The 14,057-nt window shown below is 31.2% G+C and overlaps 2 protein-coding genes across 2 annotated transcripts; both read right to left on the bottom strand.

Annotated features, from left to right (window-relative positions):
• Nucleotides 1-144: 144 nt before the first annotated feature.
• LOC134711097 (uncharacterized) lies at nt 145-2,507 on the bottom strand. The gene is made up of 4 exons (XM_063571535.1): nt 2,500-2,507; nt 1,868-2,223; nt 1,573-1,606; nt 145-192 (listed from the first exon to the last, which is right to left on the bottom strand). Exons 1-4 carry the CDS (start codon nt 2,505-2,507, stop codon nt 171-173), a joined length of 420 nt encoding a protein of 139 aa, XP_063427605.1. The 3' UTR covers nt 145-170.
• A 1,903-nt stretch (nt 2,508-4,410) lies between these two features.
• On the bottom strand, nt 4,411-12,188 carry LOC134711096 (uncharacterized). Its single transcript, XM_063571534.1, has 6 exons — nt 11,231-12,188; nt 10,371-10,522; nt 7,731-7,859; nt 6,950-7,093; nt 5,580-5,794; nt 4,411-4,489 (listed from the first exon to the last, which is right to left on the bottom strand). The coding sequence occupies exons 1-6, from the start codon at nt 11,355-11,357 to the stop codon at nt 4,411-4,413; spliced, it is 846 nt and encodes a 281-aa protein (XP_063427604.1). The 5' UTR covers nt 11,358-12,188.
• Between the last annotated feature and the right edge of the window lie 1,869 nt (nt 12,189-14,057).

Here is a 14,057-nt window from a genome sequence, read left to right as displayed (position 1 = left end):
ACATTATATAATTTAGTATTTTTTTATGAGTTCAGAAGTACATGTGACAATGAATATATCTTTTTAACTTTATAAATAAGCATTACATTTTTTTAATTTCATCTTTCTCATCAATGCAATCATGCTTAATTTCTCTTAGCCATCTGTGCCAGGCTTGTTCCCTATGGAAGTCACAAAGATACACCATTAAACCTAAAACATACAAATCGTTCTATTCAATTACAAAGTTAAAATATTATTAGGCTATGTATTTAGGTGCTCAATGGCACACTCCAAAAGAATCTTTTACATAAATCAACACATCTAAACACTTGATAACTAAGTAACATGCATTCATACTGTAATTTGCAACTGACATAAACAATAAATTCACTTTTATAAAATCAATGTAAGGAGTTAACTATATGGTTTTATGTCGTGTAAAAAAAAAATTATTTAAAAAAGGAATAAAATTCTTTTGAAATATCAGCTAATAATTGTAATAAGGAATTTAAAGTAAGATGCAACAAGGTAGACCAACCATATAATTGCAGTAAAATTATCTATTTTGTATTTTATTTTCATATATGTGTTTTTAAAAACCATATATGCCAGAATATAAAAAGTTTTTACTTTTTCAATGTGATTTATAAACTTTCAAAAACAATGCAGGTTTTCTCTTTCTGATAGTTAGTTCATCAAATTATTAGAAATAAAGTAGTAATTATACTAAATTATTTCTCTAAAATATCAATTAAAATAAGAACACTGAATGTAACACTGTACACTATATCAGTGGCAGATCCAAAGGGTCCTGGTGTAGGACACCCTTTTTTTTAGGACAATAAATGCATTTGAATGGGAGTATAAAGTTGAAATCCCTCTTTACTCCTTTTTTGAAATTGGCTGGATCTGCCCCTGACTATATATAGACCCTTCTACAACGAAATTTGTTTGACATGCACACGTATAAAAATTGCGGTTTTTATCCAACGCAGTCATAGGTTTGAACGTAGTTTTCAATTTAGACTCGTTTATATATATATAACATATATATTGAAACACTAGTAAGCCACCAATCAGAAAAGTATAAAGATGACAATATTAAAGCTGAAAGATTTCCATAATGTGTCCATTTTATGATAACTGGAACTGAAAATCATAAGTATTAAAATGTATGAAATTTATACTCTTAAGGAAAACAATAAGGGAAATTGAATTTTTGATTCATAATATTTAAAAAATTTTAAGAACTGAAACAATGGTAAAACTAATAATAAATTAATCAGGGAAAATAACACTATCCTAATTATTCTTTATCCAAACTATAAGTTTACCTTCAATGTATATGTATACAACATTATAATAACTTTCAGCCATATTATGAAGTATTGACATGAAAATGTGCTCTTCATGATATAAAGAAAAGAGCATAAATCTAAAGAAAAATAATAAGCAGGTGATATAAACAAAAGCTTGTGCGATTAAAAAAAGCTTGTACAATGTATGTTCAGGATGTATGTATGTACGTATGTGAATATATAGTGATATAAATGCCAGTACAACAATTAAAAAGCACAACCACCCACTTACCAAATCATACGTACCAACAAGTAGAGGATATAATCTAGAAACAAAATTAATAATTTAAGCAATGCATTGATATTCAAAAATAAAAGTTAATCATAAATTCAGGAAATGATCAATAGTTTGTATAATATTTTCAATTTGCATAAAATACACTTATTCTGAATAGTTATGCTGATTTTGCAAAAAAAATCTTTTTTTTTATTAAAGTAAATATGTTAGTAGTGATATTGAAGGTAATTTGTAAAACATGAAATTGATAATTCAGTTACAATGTTTCATGAATTTTTCCTGAGTTTACCTTCAAATGTTTGTTCAAGCGCCCAAATTTCTCTCAAATCAAAATCACACATGAAATATTTGGGCTTCCACATGGGATTCCAATCTCTCAATTTAATGAGTGCCTCTTGAATGGTGTAGCGATTCTCATTAGCAACTATAAAAGACGCTACAACACTATATCCAACATTTGTATTGACGCAAACCAAGAACAGAGGAAGGTCATATCTCGATGTTTTATATGTTGCATCCAACAAGCAAATCTCCTGGCCATAAATATTTAGAAGCCTCTTCTGTGTTTCCGATTGATGAACAAAAAGAAACTGGGGAACTTCCTCAACATCATCATTAATTTTTTCTTTTTGTTTACCATCTGATCTGCATATTGTAAGAGAAAAAGAAAGAATTAGAAACACCACTTGGCATTGCAGTCTCTCATTTACATCAAGCTAACACTAATTTTTTTCACAAAGAGCATACTTATTGTCAAAGGAAGAACTTTAGAGACCCTCCTATATCTCTTAATTTGAGAAATGGATTAAGGTAACCAAGATATGTTACTGTATACTGGAATTCTAATAGCATAAAGGAAATCTATCAAACATAAAGGATGTGTCCTCAAATATTTTTGGATATCTTCCCAACAAAACTTACAATATCATAAACTTCAATCTCCTATAAACAAAGTAAAAAGACAGAAAGCATCAAAAACGCATTGATAATCTTTCCTATTTCTTATATTCATAAGGTAACTAATAATTCTCACCCCAGTCTTAAAAAACTAGAGGCTCTAAAGAGCCTGTGTCGCTCACCTTGGTCTATGTGCATATTAAACAAAGGACACAAATGGATTCATGACAAAATTGTATTTTGGTGATGGTGATGTGTTTGAAGTTCTTACCTTACTGAACGATTTTGCTTCTTACAATTATATCTATCATGAACTTTGCCCATTAGTAACAGAGAACTATATTTGGTAAAAATTTACATAAATTTACCAAATTAATGAAAATTGTTAAAAATTGACTATAAAGGGCAATAACTCCTTAAGGGGTCAATTGACCATTTAGGTCATGTTGACTTATTTGTAGATCTTACTTTGCTGAACATTATTGCTGTTTACAGTTTATCGCTATCTATAATAGTATTCAAGATAACCAAAAACGGCAAAATTTCTTTAAAAATTACCAATTGGAGGGCAGCAACCTAACAACCAGTTGTCCAATTCATCTGAAAAATTCAGGGCAGATAGATATTGACTTGATTAACAATTTAACTTCTTGTCAGATTTGCTCTAGATGCTTTGGTTTCATAGTTATAAACAAAAAACTGCATTTTACCCCTATGTTCTATTTTTAGCCATGGCGGCCATCTTGGTTGAATGGCCAGGTCATCGGACACATTTTTCAAACTAGATACCCCAAAGATGATTGTTGCCTAGTAGTTTCAGTGGAGATTTTGTAAAAGATTACTTAGATTTATGAAAAATGGTTAAAGATTGACTATAAAGGGCAATAACTCCTAAAGGGGTCAACTGACCATTTTGGTCATGTTGACTTATTTGTAGATCTTACTTTGCTGAACATTATTGCTGTTTACAATTTATCTCTATCTATAATAATATTCAAGATAATAACAAAAAACAGCAAAATTTCCTCAAAATTACCAATTTAGGGGCAGCAACCCAACAACCGATTGACCGATTCATCTGAAAATTTCAGGGCAGAAAGTTCTTGACCTGATAAACATTTTTATTCCATGTCAGATTTCCTCAAAATGCTTTGGTTTTTGAGTTATAAGCCAAAAACTGCATTTTACCCCTATGTTCTATTTTTAGCGGTGGCAGCCATCTTGGTTGGTTGACCAGGTCACGCCACACATTTTTTAAACTAGATACCCCAAAGATGATTGTGGCCAAGTTTGGATTAATTTGGCCAAGTAGTTTCAGAGGAGAAGATTTTTGTAAAAGATTACTTTAATTAATGAAAAATGGTTAAAAATTGACTATAAAGGGCAATAACTCCTAAACGGGTCAACTGACCATTTTGGTCATGTTGACTTATTTGTAGATCTTACTTTGCTGAACATTATTGCTGTTTACAGTTTATCTCTATCTATAATAATATTCAAGATAATAACCAAAAACAGCAAAATTTCCTCAAAATTACCAATTCAGGGGCAGCAACCCAACAACCGATTGACCGATTCATCTGAAAATTTCAGGGCAGATAGATCTTGACCTGATAAACATTTTTACCCCATGTCAGATTTGCTCTAAATGCTTTGGTTTTTGAGTTATAAGCCAAAAACTGCATTTTACCCCTATGTTCTATTTTTAGCCGTGGCGGCCATCTTGGTTGGTTGACCGGGTCACGCCACACATTTTTTAAACAAGATACCCCAATGATGATTGTGGCCAAGTTTGGTTTGATTTGGCCCAGTAGTTTCAGAGGAGAAGATTTTTGTAAAAGTTAACGACGACGGACGACGACAGACGACGGACGACGACGGACGACGGACGCCAAGTGATGAGAAAAGCTCACTTGGCCCTTCGGGCCAGGTGAGCTAAAAAGTATCCAATGTATATTCAGCCTCCCATTTCCTCACCAGACATTGTAAATTCTGTTGATCATTCTTTGAAAACCTGAAAAAAAATCATAAATACAAATTTCTTACTTTTTAAACTCTATTAGAATCTGGTTGTCTGACAACGACAACGCAGATGATGACAACATCATACCATTAAACAATCCAAAAAAATGTTTTGTTTTTTATAAATGGTATCCCCCTTTTGCAAAAGACTTCATTCTTGAACCATATCATCGACAATATTCAGATGATATATTATAGAAAATATTGGAATGATTTATCATGTTTATAGGGAAAAAAATGAAGAAAAAAAAATGATAAGAACTAAAGGCTCTAAAGAGCCTGTGTGGATCATCTCAGTCTTTGTGCATATTTAACAAAGGACACAGATAAATTCATGACAGAATTATGTTTTGGTGTTGGTGATGTGTTTGTGGATCTTACTTTACAATCTTGCTGCTTACAATTATCTCTATCTATAATGAAATTGGCCCAGAAGTGACAGTGGGAAATATTTTGTAAAAATTGTTAAAAATTTATAAACATTGTTAAAAATTTAATTTAAAGAACATTAGTTCCTTAAGGGGTCACTTGACCACTTTGATCAAGTGAACTTATTTGGAGCTCTTATTTTGCTGTACGTTATTGCTATTTACAGTTTATCTTTATTTATAATAATATTTAAGATAAAAACCAAAAGCTGCCCTGCCCTTCAGGCAAGGTGAGCTAATAAAAACATGTTAAAAAAAGCTTTCGGTGAGGCTCAATTCTAAGTCACTACTAATTAAAATTTCATTTTACTGGAACACAATGCTATAACTTGTTATGATGTAAAGAATATAACAAAATCTTTAAGCTTGATGAAAAAGGTGTGGAAACTAATTATTTGAGTGAATTTTCCAAGTCCAAGTACCATAACTCAAAATCATTACACTGGAACAAAAAATTGAACATCTGTAACTTGACATTAAAAAACTACATACCAGTTATCAAATCAGCGTCTTCAATCATGAAGAAAACAAGTGTGGAAAACTGATTATAACTGACAGACAGATGCAAACCTAAGGTCCCCTTCAACCTATGTTGGTAGTGGACTGATAAACTTAAAATCAAACACATGACCATAGTACTGACTATTATCCTACCTTGTCTTGGTTAAGGCTAAATACATATGATTTCTTATGTCTCGCTCATTTGGATGAAATCTTCTGTTAGTTATAGGCATGTCCAAAGAAAGTTCTCTCTTAACAAAGATGTTTAGGTGCCTCTTCATTTCGGACACTTTCCTGACACCATCAAAAACCAATTCCCTGATGTGTTCTTTCACTTGGCTATCAAGTGGTTGGGAGTATCCTGAAAACTGAAATGGATAGGGACAACTAATAAAATGGTATACAGTAAAGGAGAATGTCATAACATTTATATCTAATAAGTAATGGAAGAATTCACATATATTGAAAACATTCAATAAGCAACATTACAACCTATTGATTTTATGTGTATTCAGGGACTTTCTATACTAACGGGACTCATTTCTTTCGATACCACTGAACAAAACACTTGGTTTCGTATCTCTGATATAGGAACCTACTAGCTATTTGCTTATTTCACAGTACATATTTGTTAATATAAAATCTGATTAATATCCATTTACCATGACAAAAAATATCAGATTGAGACGTATCGTTTTGAAGAACACTCCAGTCGTGTAGAAGGGTTTACATATCGAACAAGATGGCCACCACTTGTAATTCACTAACAAAATACCTCAAAGTTCAAAAGATCTTATATTTTATAAAACTATCTGAGGAATGTTTTGAAAAACAGCATTTTGCAATGACAAAATGTTTAAATTTTGATAAAAATGTTTTTTCGTTTAACTTGAACGTACAGTTATGAAGAAAAATTCGTAAATATAAAAAAATTGCTATGAAGTCAAGTGACATCAGCAACAGCACAGTTCTGTCTGCAAATTTGTATAGACATGGTTATAAGTGACTAGTCCCACTAGTATACATTGTAGACTGTCCCTGGTGTATACAAGAATCATTGTGTTCTTTGGTCACTTATTGAATACGTTTTCAATATTTGAATTCTTTGATAAGTTACTCTCTTTATTTATTCATTGACAATTGGATAATTAAATAAAAAAATGTGAGGAACTATATCTTTTTCTTCACATTTATAAGAATGAAATATTTAACATGTTTAATAAAATATGAAACTGCACATCTGAACCTACGTATGACAAAAAAAGAATGACCGAAGAAATCAGATCGTAGGAAAGAAATTAAAGAACTCACACAAATTAATTGTAAATTATTGCAAAATTTGTAGTTATTAAAATCTGCAGTGATCATTTCAGCTGTAATATTTTTTTTGGTAATTGCTTTAATTATGTTTCACATTTTTTTAAGTTGTCATGAACACACTAATTTCTAAATTAACAATGACTTTATAAACATTTTTACATTATTTGTATGCACTGTATTAAGATGATAAATATATGCATTACTTCACCAATTAGATGATTCTGATGAGATTTGGCATCAGGAAGAATTAACACAATCTTCACGTCTTTCTTTACATGATTGAAATTGGCTGCTCTAAGGTTGGATGCACATTTTTTTCTCCTGTAAGTGCTATCAAGGCCATCAACCTGTAACATTGGATCAGTTTTTTATATTCATATAAATGAATAATAACTATAAACATTTTTTGTCATAATAGGACAATGGACATTATTACTATACAGGTACTTTTCAAAGTTACTACAAAGTAAACTCTACTTGTAGTACTAATTATATCCCCACTTGTAATTCTATGTATTGGAAAAGAAGATGAATAACAAGAATGTGCACGGATGCCCCACTTGAACTATCATTTTCCATGTTCAATAGACCGTGAAATGGGGTAAAAAATCAAATGGTATTTAAATTAGAATAATCATACCATAAGGCACATGTGTACTAAGTTTTCAAATTGATTGGACTTAAGCTTCATCAAAAACTACCTCGACCAAAAACTTTAACCTGAAGCGGGACAGACGGACGCACAAACACAGACCAGAAAAAATAATGACTCTCTACTATTGTAGGTGCCTAAGGGCATAAAAAGAATATGTGTCTTAAGTACAAAATGCATGCTCGTACTATAATTTTCCATGTTCATCAGGATACCATGAATTGAGTGTTATAACAATTTTAAGCAACATAAACAACCATTTCCTGGTAACATTTTAGGTATCTTCCATTTAAGGAATATAGTTACTTTAAGAAAGAAAAAGAATAGTTTACCTTAAAGTCAGGAAACTTAACAACAGCTTTAAGAGTGATCTGTGACTTGCAGTCCATCTTCTTGGTACTCTGAACTAAAAACCTTTTCTTTGAATTTTTGGTGTATGGATGTTCTTCTTCCATCTCATCCTGTAAAAAAAATGGAAAAAATGCACATACAACATCCATGCATGTATCATCTATATTATCACTTAACTAGTATACATATTTGTTAAGGGCCAGCTGAAGGAAACCTCCAGGTGCTGGAGTTTTTCCCTACATTGAAGACCCATTGGTGGCCTTCAGCTGTTGTCTGCTCTATGGTCAGGTTTTTGTCTCTTTGACACATTCCCCATTTCCATTCTCAATTGTATGTATCACAATTAATTATAGGTGTTTCACATATAACAACTTATAAAATACTAAATTTAATTCATTGACTCCTTAGTATTAAAAGGTTATCTCAGGGTACTGATTTAAATTTAAATGATAAAACTAAATGTACATTTTTTTTAAGATGCACATACTTCAATACTTAATTGAAAGGGGGTGTCATTGGGTTTCTGTTACCCCACCCTTTTCATAAAATTTAAATTTCAAAAATGTATACCTATTATGTATTAATTTATGTTTTTTGATTGAGTTAATAGATATAGGAAGATGTGGTGTGAGTGCCAATGAGACAACTCTCCATCCAAATAACAATTTAAAAATTAAACCATTATAGGTTAAAGTGCGGCCTTCAACACGGAGCCTTGGCTCACACCGAACAACAAGCTATAAAGGGCCCCAAAATTACTAGTGTAAAACCATTCAAACGGGAAAACCAACGGTCTAATCTATATAAACAAAACGAGAAACGAGAAACACGTATATATTACATAAACAAACGACAACTACTGTACATCAGATTCCTAACTAAGTCTGCCAATTGATATTTTATCATGTGTTTTTCTATGTTGTGATGTTATGCTATTGTTTCAGCATAATTTGTAAGGGTTCCGTGGAACCCAGTGTCTCGCCTACTTTTGCTGAAAAACACAGGCTCAACAAAAATGAGGGAAAAAAAATAAAAATATCATTCTTGATACTATCTTTTGATTGTAAGAAGCTTCTGACCAAGTTTGGTAAAAATCCAGGATAGTTTAGGAATCTAATAAATGTTTAAAAACTTTAACTGCAGCCTGTATGTAATGTTAACTGGAAAAAAAAACTAAATCCATTTATAAGTAAAATACACATACACATGTACAAAATATTAACAAAATTTCCATCTCAATACTAGCTTTGATCATAAACAAGCTTCTATCTAACTTTGGTACAAATTAAAAGTAGTATAAGAAAGTTATTATTTTTTTTTAAATTTAACCACAGAGTGAATGTGTTGTTTCTTGGCAGAAAATCTAAGTCCATTTAATAGTAAAATATTGAAAAAATGGATTAATTTTTTTACAAAATTTACTTCTGTATATTTTCTTATGATCATAAACAAGCTTCTGTCCATGTTTGGTACAAACCCAGGATAGTTTAAGAAAGTAATGGAAATTTTAAAAACTTTAACCACAGAGTGAATGTAATTTTTTACCCGCAGAAAAACTAAGTCCATTTATAAGTAAAATACGGAAAAAATGGAATTTATTTTTACAAAATTAATTTCTGGATACTATCTTGTGATCATAAACAAGCTTCTGTCCACGTTTGGAAGTAATCCAGTATAGTTTAAGAAAGTTTTTAAAATTTCAAAAACTTTAACCACAGAGTGAATATTTGTGGCTGCCGCCGCCGACAGAATGTAGGATCGCTTAGTCTCTCTTTTTCGACAAAAATCGAAGGCTCGACAAAAAGGGAGAAGGTTTGGATCCATTAAAACTTTTAATTCCCACTGCAAATGTTTGCACCTGTCCTAAGTCAGGAATCTGATGTACAGTTGTTGTCATTTGTTTATGTAATATATACATGTTTCTTGTTGTTTCTCATTTTTTATAGAGATTAGACCGTTGGTTTTTCCGTTTGAATAGTTTCACACTAGTAATTTTTGGGTCCTGTTTAGCTTGTTGTTCAGTGTGAGCCAAGGCTCCATGTTGAAGGTCGTACATTGACCTATAATGGTTTACTTTTTTATAAATTGTTATTTGGATGGAGAGTTGTCTCATTGGCACTCACAACTTGAACACATCTTCCTATATCTCTTTTCCAATATTATTTGGGTTTCTATGTAATGTTATGTAAAAGTGGAATAACAAAGTGTCAAATGTGAGAAAATTGGTTGATAAAACACTGACCAAGAAAGATTACTGACGCAGTTGTGGGAACTTTATTGAATAATATTTCTGATAGTTTTACCGCCCTATTCAAATATTTCCAAGCTGAAAAAGGTGACCTATTCCAGCAGCACAACCTATCACCTTGTTTATAGGACCCAGTGTACAAAGGTTGCACAATGTACTTCCTTGAATCTACCAAACCTATGTAAGAGATAGGAGTATTATAAATTAAACTAATTCTAATCAAAACTGTTAAAATATATTAACTATTAAAGACATTAAAAGTACATATATATTTAGTTTGTATTTAACACATCAATCTGTAAAATGTACAATGTCTTTCAAGTTAATAAATAAATTTCTTATTTTTATTGCTAAAAAGAAAATTTTGAAATACCTTTTTGGCAACAAGTTTCTTTTTATCATTCACATGTCTGTCTGGCCCGTGATGACAGTCCCACACTTCAGACCCCAAAAGGCAATACGGAATACCATCAAAGGGGATATGGTTATCCCACCAAATTTTTTTCTTGTCCAAATTATCCAAGTCTACAAGAGAAACTGAACCTGTAAGCACATGCAATATTGCCAGCGCACTTTACCGGTATATAATTTTGGACTTAATTACACCTTATCTAAGAATCCTTGGTTTTGATTGGTTGATAGCCAGTGTATTTTTCACCAATTTACTGTTATCAAAAGAAAATTTTTCATTTTTTAACGCCGCCTAGGTATAAGCAAAAAGGATAAGCCTTTTTTACCCTCTATGCCGTGTTGTTTGCCAAAAAATACACTATCTGACTGGACGTTTGTAATGTCACGATCATCAATGTGTTTTTTAACGTTAACTACTAGTCTTGAGAATGAATTTCCCTCGCCTTACGACTCGTGAAAATTAACATTCTCTCGAATGGTATTTTTTGCAAATATCCCTCCTTTAATAATATGATTTATCTGTTAAGTATATATATATATCAAAATTATAATTTACTTGTAATGATCAAAGAATTTAACACAATATCTTTTTTCTGTTGTTAAATGGATTTACAAAAACAATAAGAACAAGCCTGTTGTATGAACTTGATGAAAGGAAAGAAGATAACTCTGCCATAACTCAATGTTTCTTACTGCTGTGAACTTTACAAATAAGTTAAGGTCTATATATGAGTATTGTTGTATTTAGCAGGATGAAAAAAAAAGCTTTAAAAATATTAAATATATTTCCTGCCATTGTGTGGCAGGGGACAAAACAGTTACCTTTCTGATTGAAACCAGCTTCTCTGTAGTATAATATGTACTTAGAAGTGGTCTCCAGTTCATACTTTCTAATTGCAGCATAAGCAGATTCAATATCTGGATGATATTTTAAGTTAATGGTAGACATTTTATTTAATTTTTGACCTGAAATGAAAAAAATATTATATACATATCTTCATGTTAATATGATGTACATGGTAAAAGTTGCAAACAAAGACTTTTTTTAAAAAATGATGTCAAGGTAACATTGATTCAAGGAGTCTTTTAACATTTAATAATTACGTTAATAGATGTATGTTTCATTATAATACTTTACTCTAATTGGCTAACTGCACATCACATGTTATTCCTTAAGCAATTGCATTACTCAATAAAACTTTTCGTTCAGGATAACATGTGGTCTCACAATAAAGTGCTAGGTGAATTAAATAAAACTATTATAAAATTCGTGTTTTCATGATTATAGCTAAAAAATGTAATTATATTATTGAATGCTTCTTTTTGTAACTTCATAGGGTTGTAACAGTGTTGACCGTGCGCACATTTTTAGAATGAAGTGCTTAGGACTGTCAACACTTTTACACCCCAATGAATTACCAAATAGAAGCATTCAATAAACCTGTTTACACTCTTGGTATTTAGCTGTATATTGCCTCCAAATGACCTTATATCACCTCCGAATAACCTTTTCACGTCATGCAACAATCACATTTTAGTTGTAACATCAAATGTTTTGAATAATGATATCAAAGTTTACGGGAACCTGTGTGATTTTATGTAATGGCGGACAAATTTGCATACAAGTGTAAATACATCAATTCTTAAATACATGCATGTTAAAAATTTCTGGCCATGTTTAAAAAATTTGAAAAAAGGATGAAAGAGAAAATAAAAATAAAATCATGACAATAGGTCCAATCATTAACTTCCTGGCATGGTTTTGGTTATTAAAACATTGTTAAACTTATATGTATATGTACATAGCATTGATATTTGAAAACATTTGGAAATCATCTCACACTAGAGCTGATCTATTAATTTACCTTTAAATTAACAAAAGTCCGTTACTGTGACCTGAACTTCTTGTAAATGTCTAACAACAGGAGTTTGAAATCCTATCAATAAGGGGGTAAAAATATAAAGTCGATTATCACAGTAGAGCTTCTCTCGAAATTCCAAACTCCTGTGTTCTAACGATCTCTAACGTAAGGTTCATCATAACCTTTTGGCTAAAATGGACGTATTTACACCCCAAATTTTACTCTGAGTACAGACTAACCTAAAAAAATGTATACACCTGCAACAGTTTTAAGGGATGGCAGGAACTAGATATATAAATTTTAAATGCATTTTATGTTTCAGAAAATTATAAACTTTTCTAGATTTTGCTATCCATTTTTTTTCGTTCCTGCAGAATGTGTAAAAATTAACTAAGTAGTGAAAACGATTGAGAAGCTCCCCTCATATAATCAATGTTGTGAGTAGTATTGATTTTTAAAAATGGACAATAGATGGACAACATACACCTGTAAACAATAGGTGATTTAACAGGTTTAAACTGTTTAACTGAGTGGACCGTATCAAATGAAACTCGGGTGTTTGTTTATTTTTCTATCTTCTGCAGACTGGAAAAAAATGCACATCAAAATGCAGGTAAGTTTTTAATTTTCTGAAACGTAGACTTCATATAACTTTTATATATCTAGTTCCTGCCATGCCTTAAAACTTTCCTGGATGTACCAGTTTGTCTGTACTCATAGTAATTTTTGAGGTGTAAACACGGCCATATTTTTCAATTCCTTATGATGAACCTTAACTTACCTCACCATCGTACCCAGTTAGAATCTATATATTTTAAATGTTATTAGCTTTGTTCAATCATGTTAAATATAATAATTGTAATCATAAGTAATCTGTAATATATAGTCTTTCTTCTCATAGATGTCCCCACGTGCATGTGCGCGTGCGTTTTTCTATTTTGTTTACTTGTTTTAGCACGACCCATATTTACTTCCGTTAAGAGAACTTCCGAGTGTACATGAATATTCATATCTACTTCTACGCTATCCCTTCCAACACCAACCGTAAAAACCTAACTTGGTAAGATTCCATAATGCAATGCAATCTTGTTGGAATTTAAGAATGTGTGATGTAGGATGTGTGTAAATAAATTACTTATGCGATGCTATTATACTGGCAAAAAATATACAAACATAATTATAAGTGTCATATTGTCAATCATATCACATTTACTCTGTTTTATAATAAATAAAGTCCTTATACACGGTATAATTTGATTTTTTCATAATTATACTTAGTGTTGGTATATTCATCCATTGATAGGTCAGATAACTTTTGTAGAGTTCTATGTTTGTCAAAAGTTTAAACAAATAATGTGTGACCAAAGGGAAATAATTCAGAACATTAGACTGCAAAATTTTAATAAATAATTCAAATAGATATTTAACAGAACATATTCGATTTGGTAGTAAAAAGTGACCCCTCCCGGATTTTGCCCATAGGTCGTATAAGTTACATCAATATGATTCCTTTGAAAATGAATTAAGAGAGAGAAAGAGAGAGTCCGGTGGTGACAAAATATTTCTATACTACATTTTTTGGAAAACCAGATGATATAGAATCTGCATGTAAACAAGATTTCTTTGATACAAAAACAATTTTCAATTTTCCTAAATCGTGAATTTCCTTTCCTTATTCCGTTGACTCGTCCTGACGTACTTGTATATTGCTCAGTTGGGTTGATATTTGCATGTCTGAATCAGTTTAGTTTTTGCATTTCATAAAATGTAAAATTTCACAACCCAAA

This window comes from Mytilus trossulus, chromosome 3, assembly GCF_036588685.1.
Source record: "Mytilus trossulus isolate FHL-02 chromosome 3, PNRI_Mtr1.1.1.hap1, whole genome shotgun sequence".
Taxonomy (NCBI): domain Eukaryota; kingdom Metazoa; phylum Mollusca; class Bivalvia; order Mytilida; family Mytilidae; genus Mytilus; species Mytilus trossulus.
Note: the sequence above shows the minus strand (reverse complement) of the source record. Positions and strands in the feature narration are given on the sequence as shown.

Excerpts from the sequence above, each read along its gene's own strand:
- LOC134711097 (XM_063571535.1), bottom strand. Across the intron at positions 1,607-1,867 it reads GCTTGAACAAACATTTGAAG|ATTATATCCTCTACTTGTTG; the intron begins GTAAACTCAGGA and ends TTTTGTTTCTAG. Across the intron at positions 193-1,572 it reads TTGTTGGTACGTATGATTTG|GTTTAATGGTGTATCTTTGT; the intron begins GTAAGTGGGTGG and ends TGTATGTTTTAG.
- LOC134711096 (XM_063571534.1), bottom strand. The coding sequence starts at position 11,357 with ATGTCTACCATTAACTTAAAATATCATCCAGATATTGAATCTGCTTAT. Across the intron at positions 10,523-11,230 it reads AGCTGGTTTCAATCAGAAAG|ACTTGGATAATTTGGACAAG; the intron begins GTAACTGTTTTG and ends TTTCTCTTGTAG. Across the intron at positions 4,490-5,579 it reads TTAGCCTTAACCAAGACAAG|GTTTTCAAAGAATGATCAAC; the intron begins GTAGGATAATAG and ends ATTTTTTTTCAG.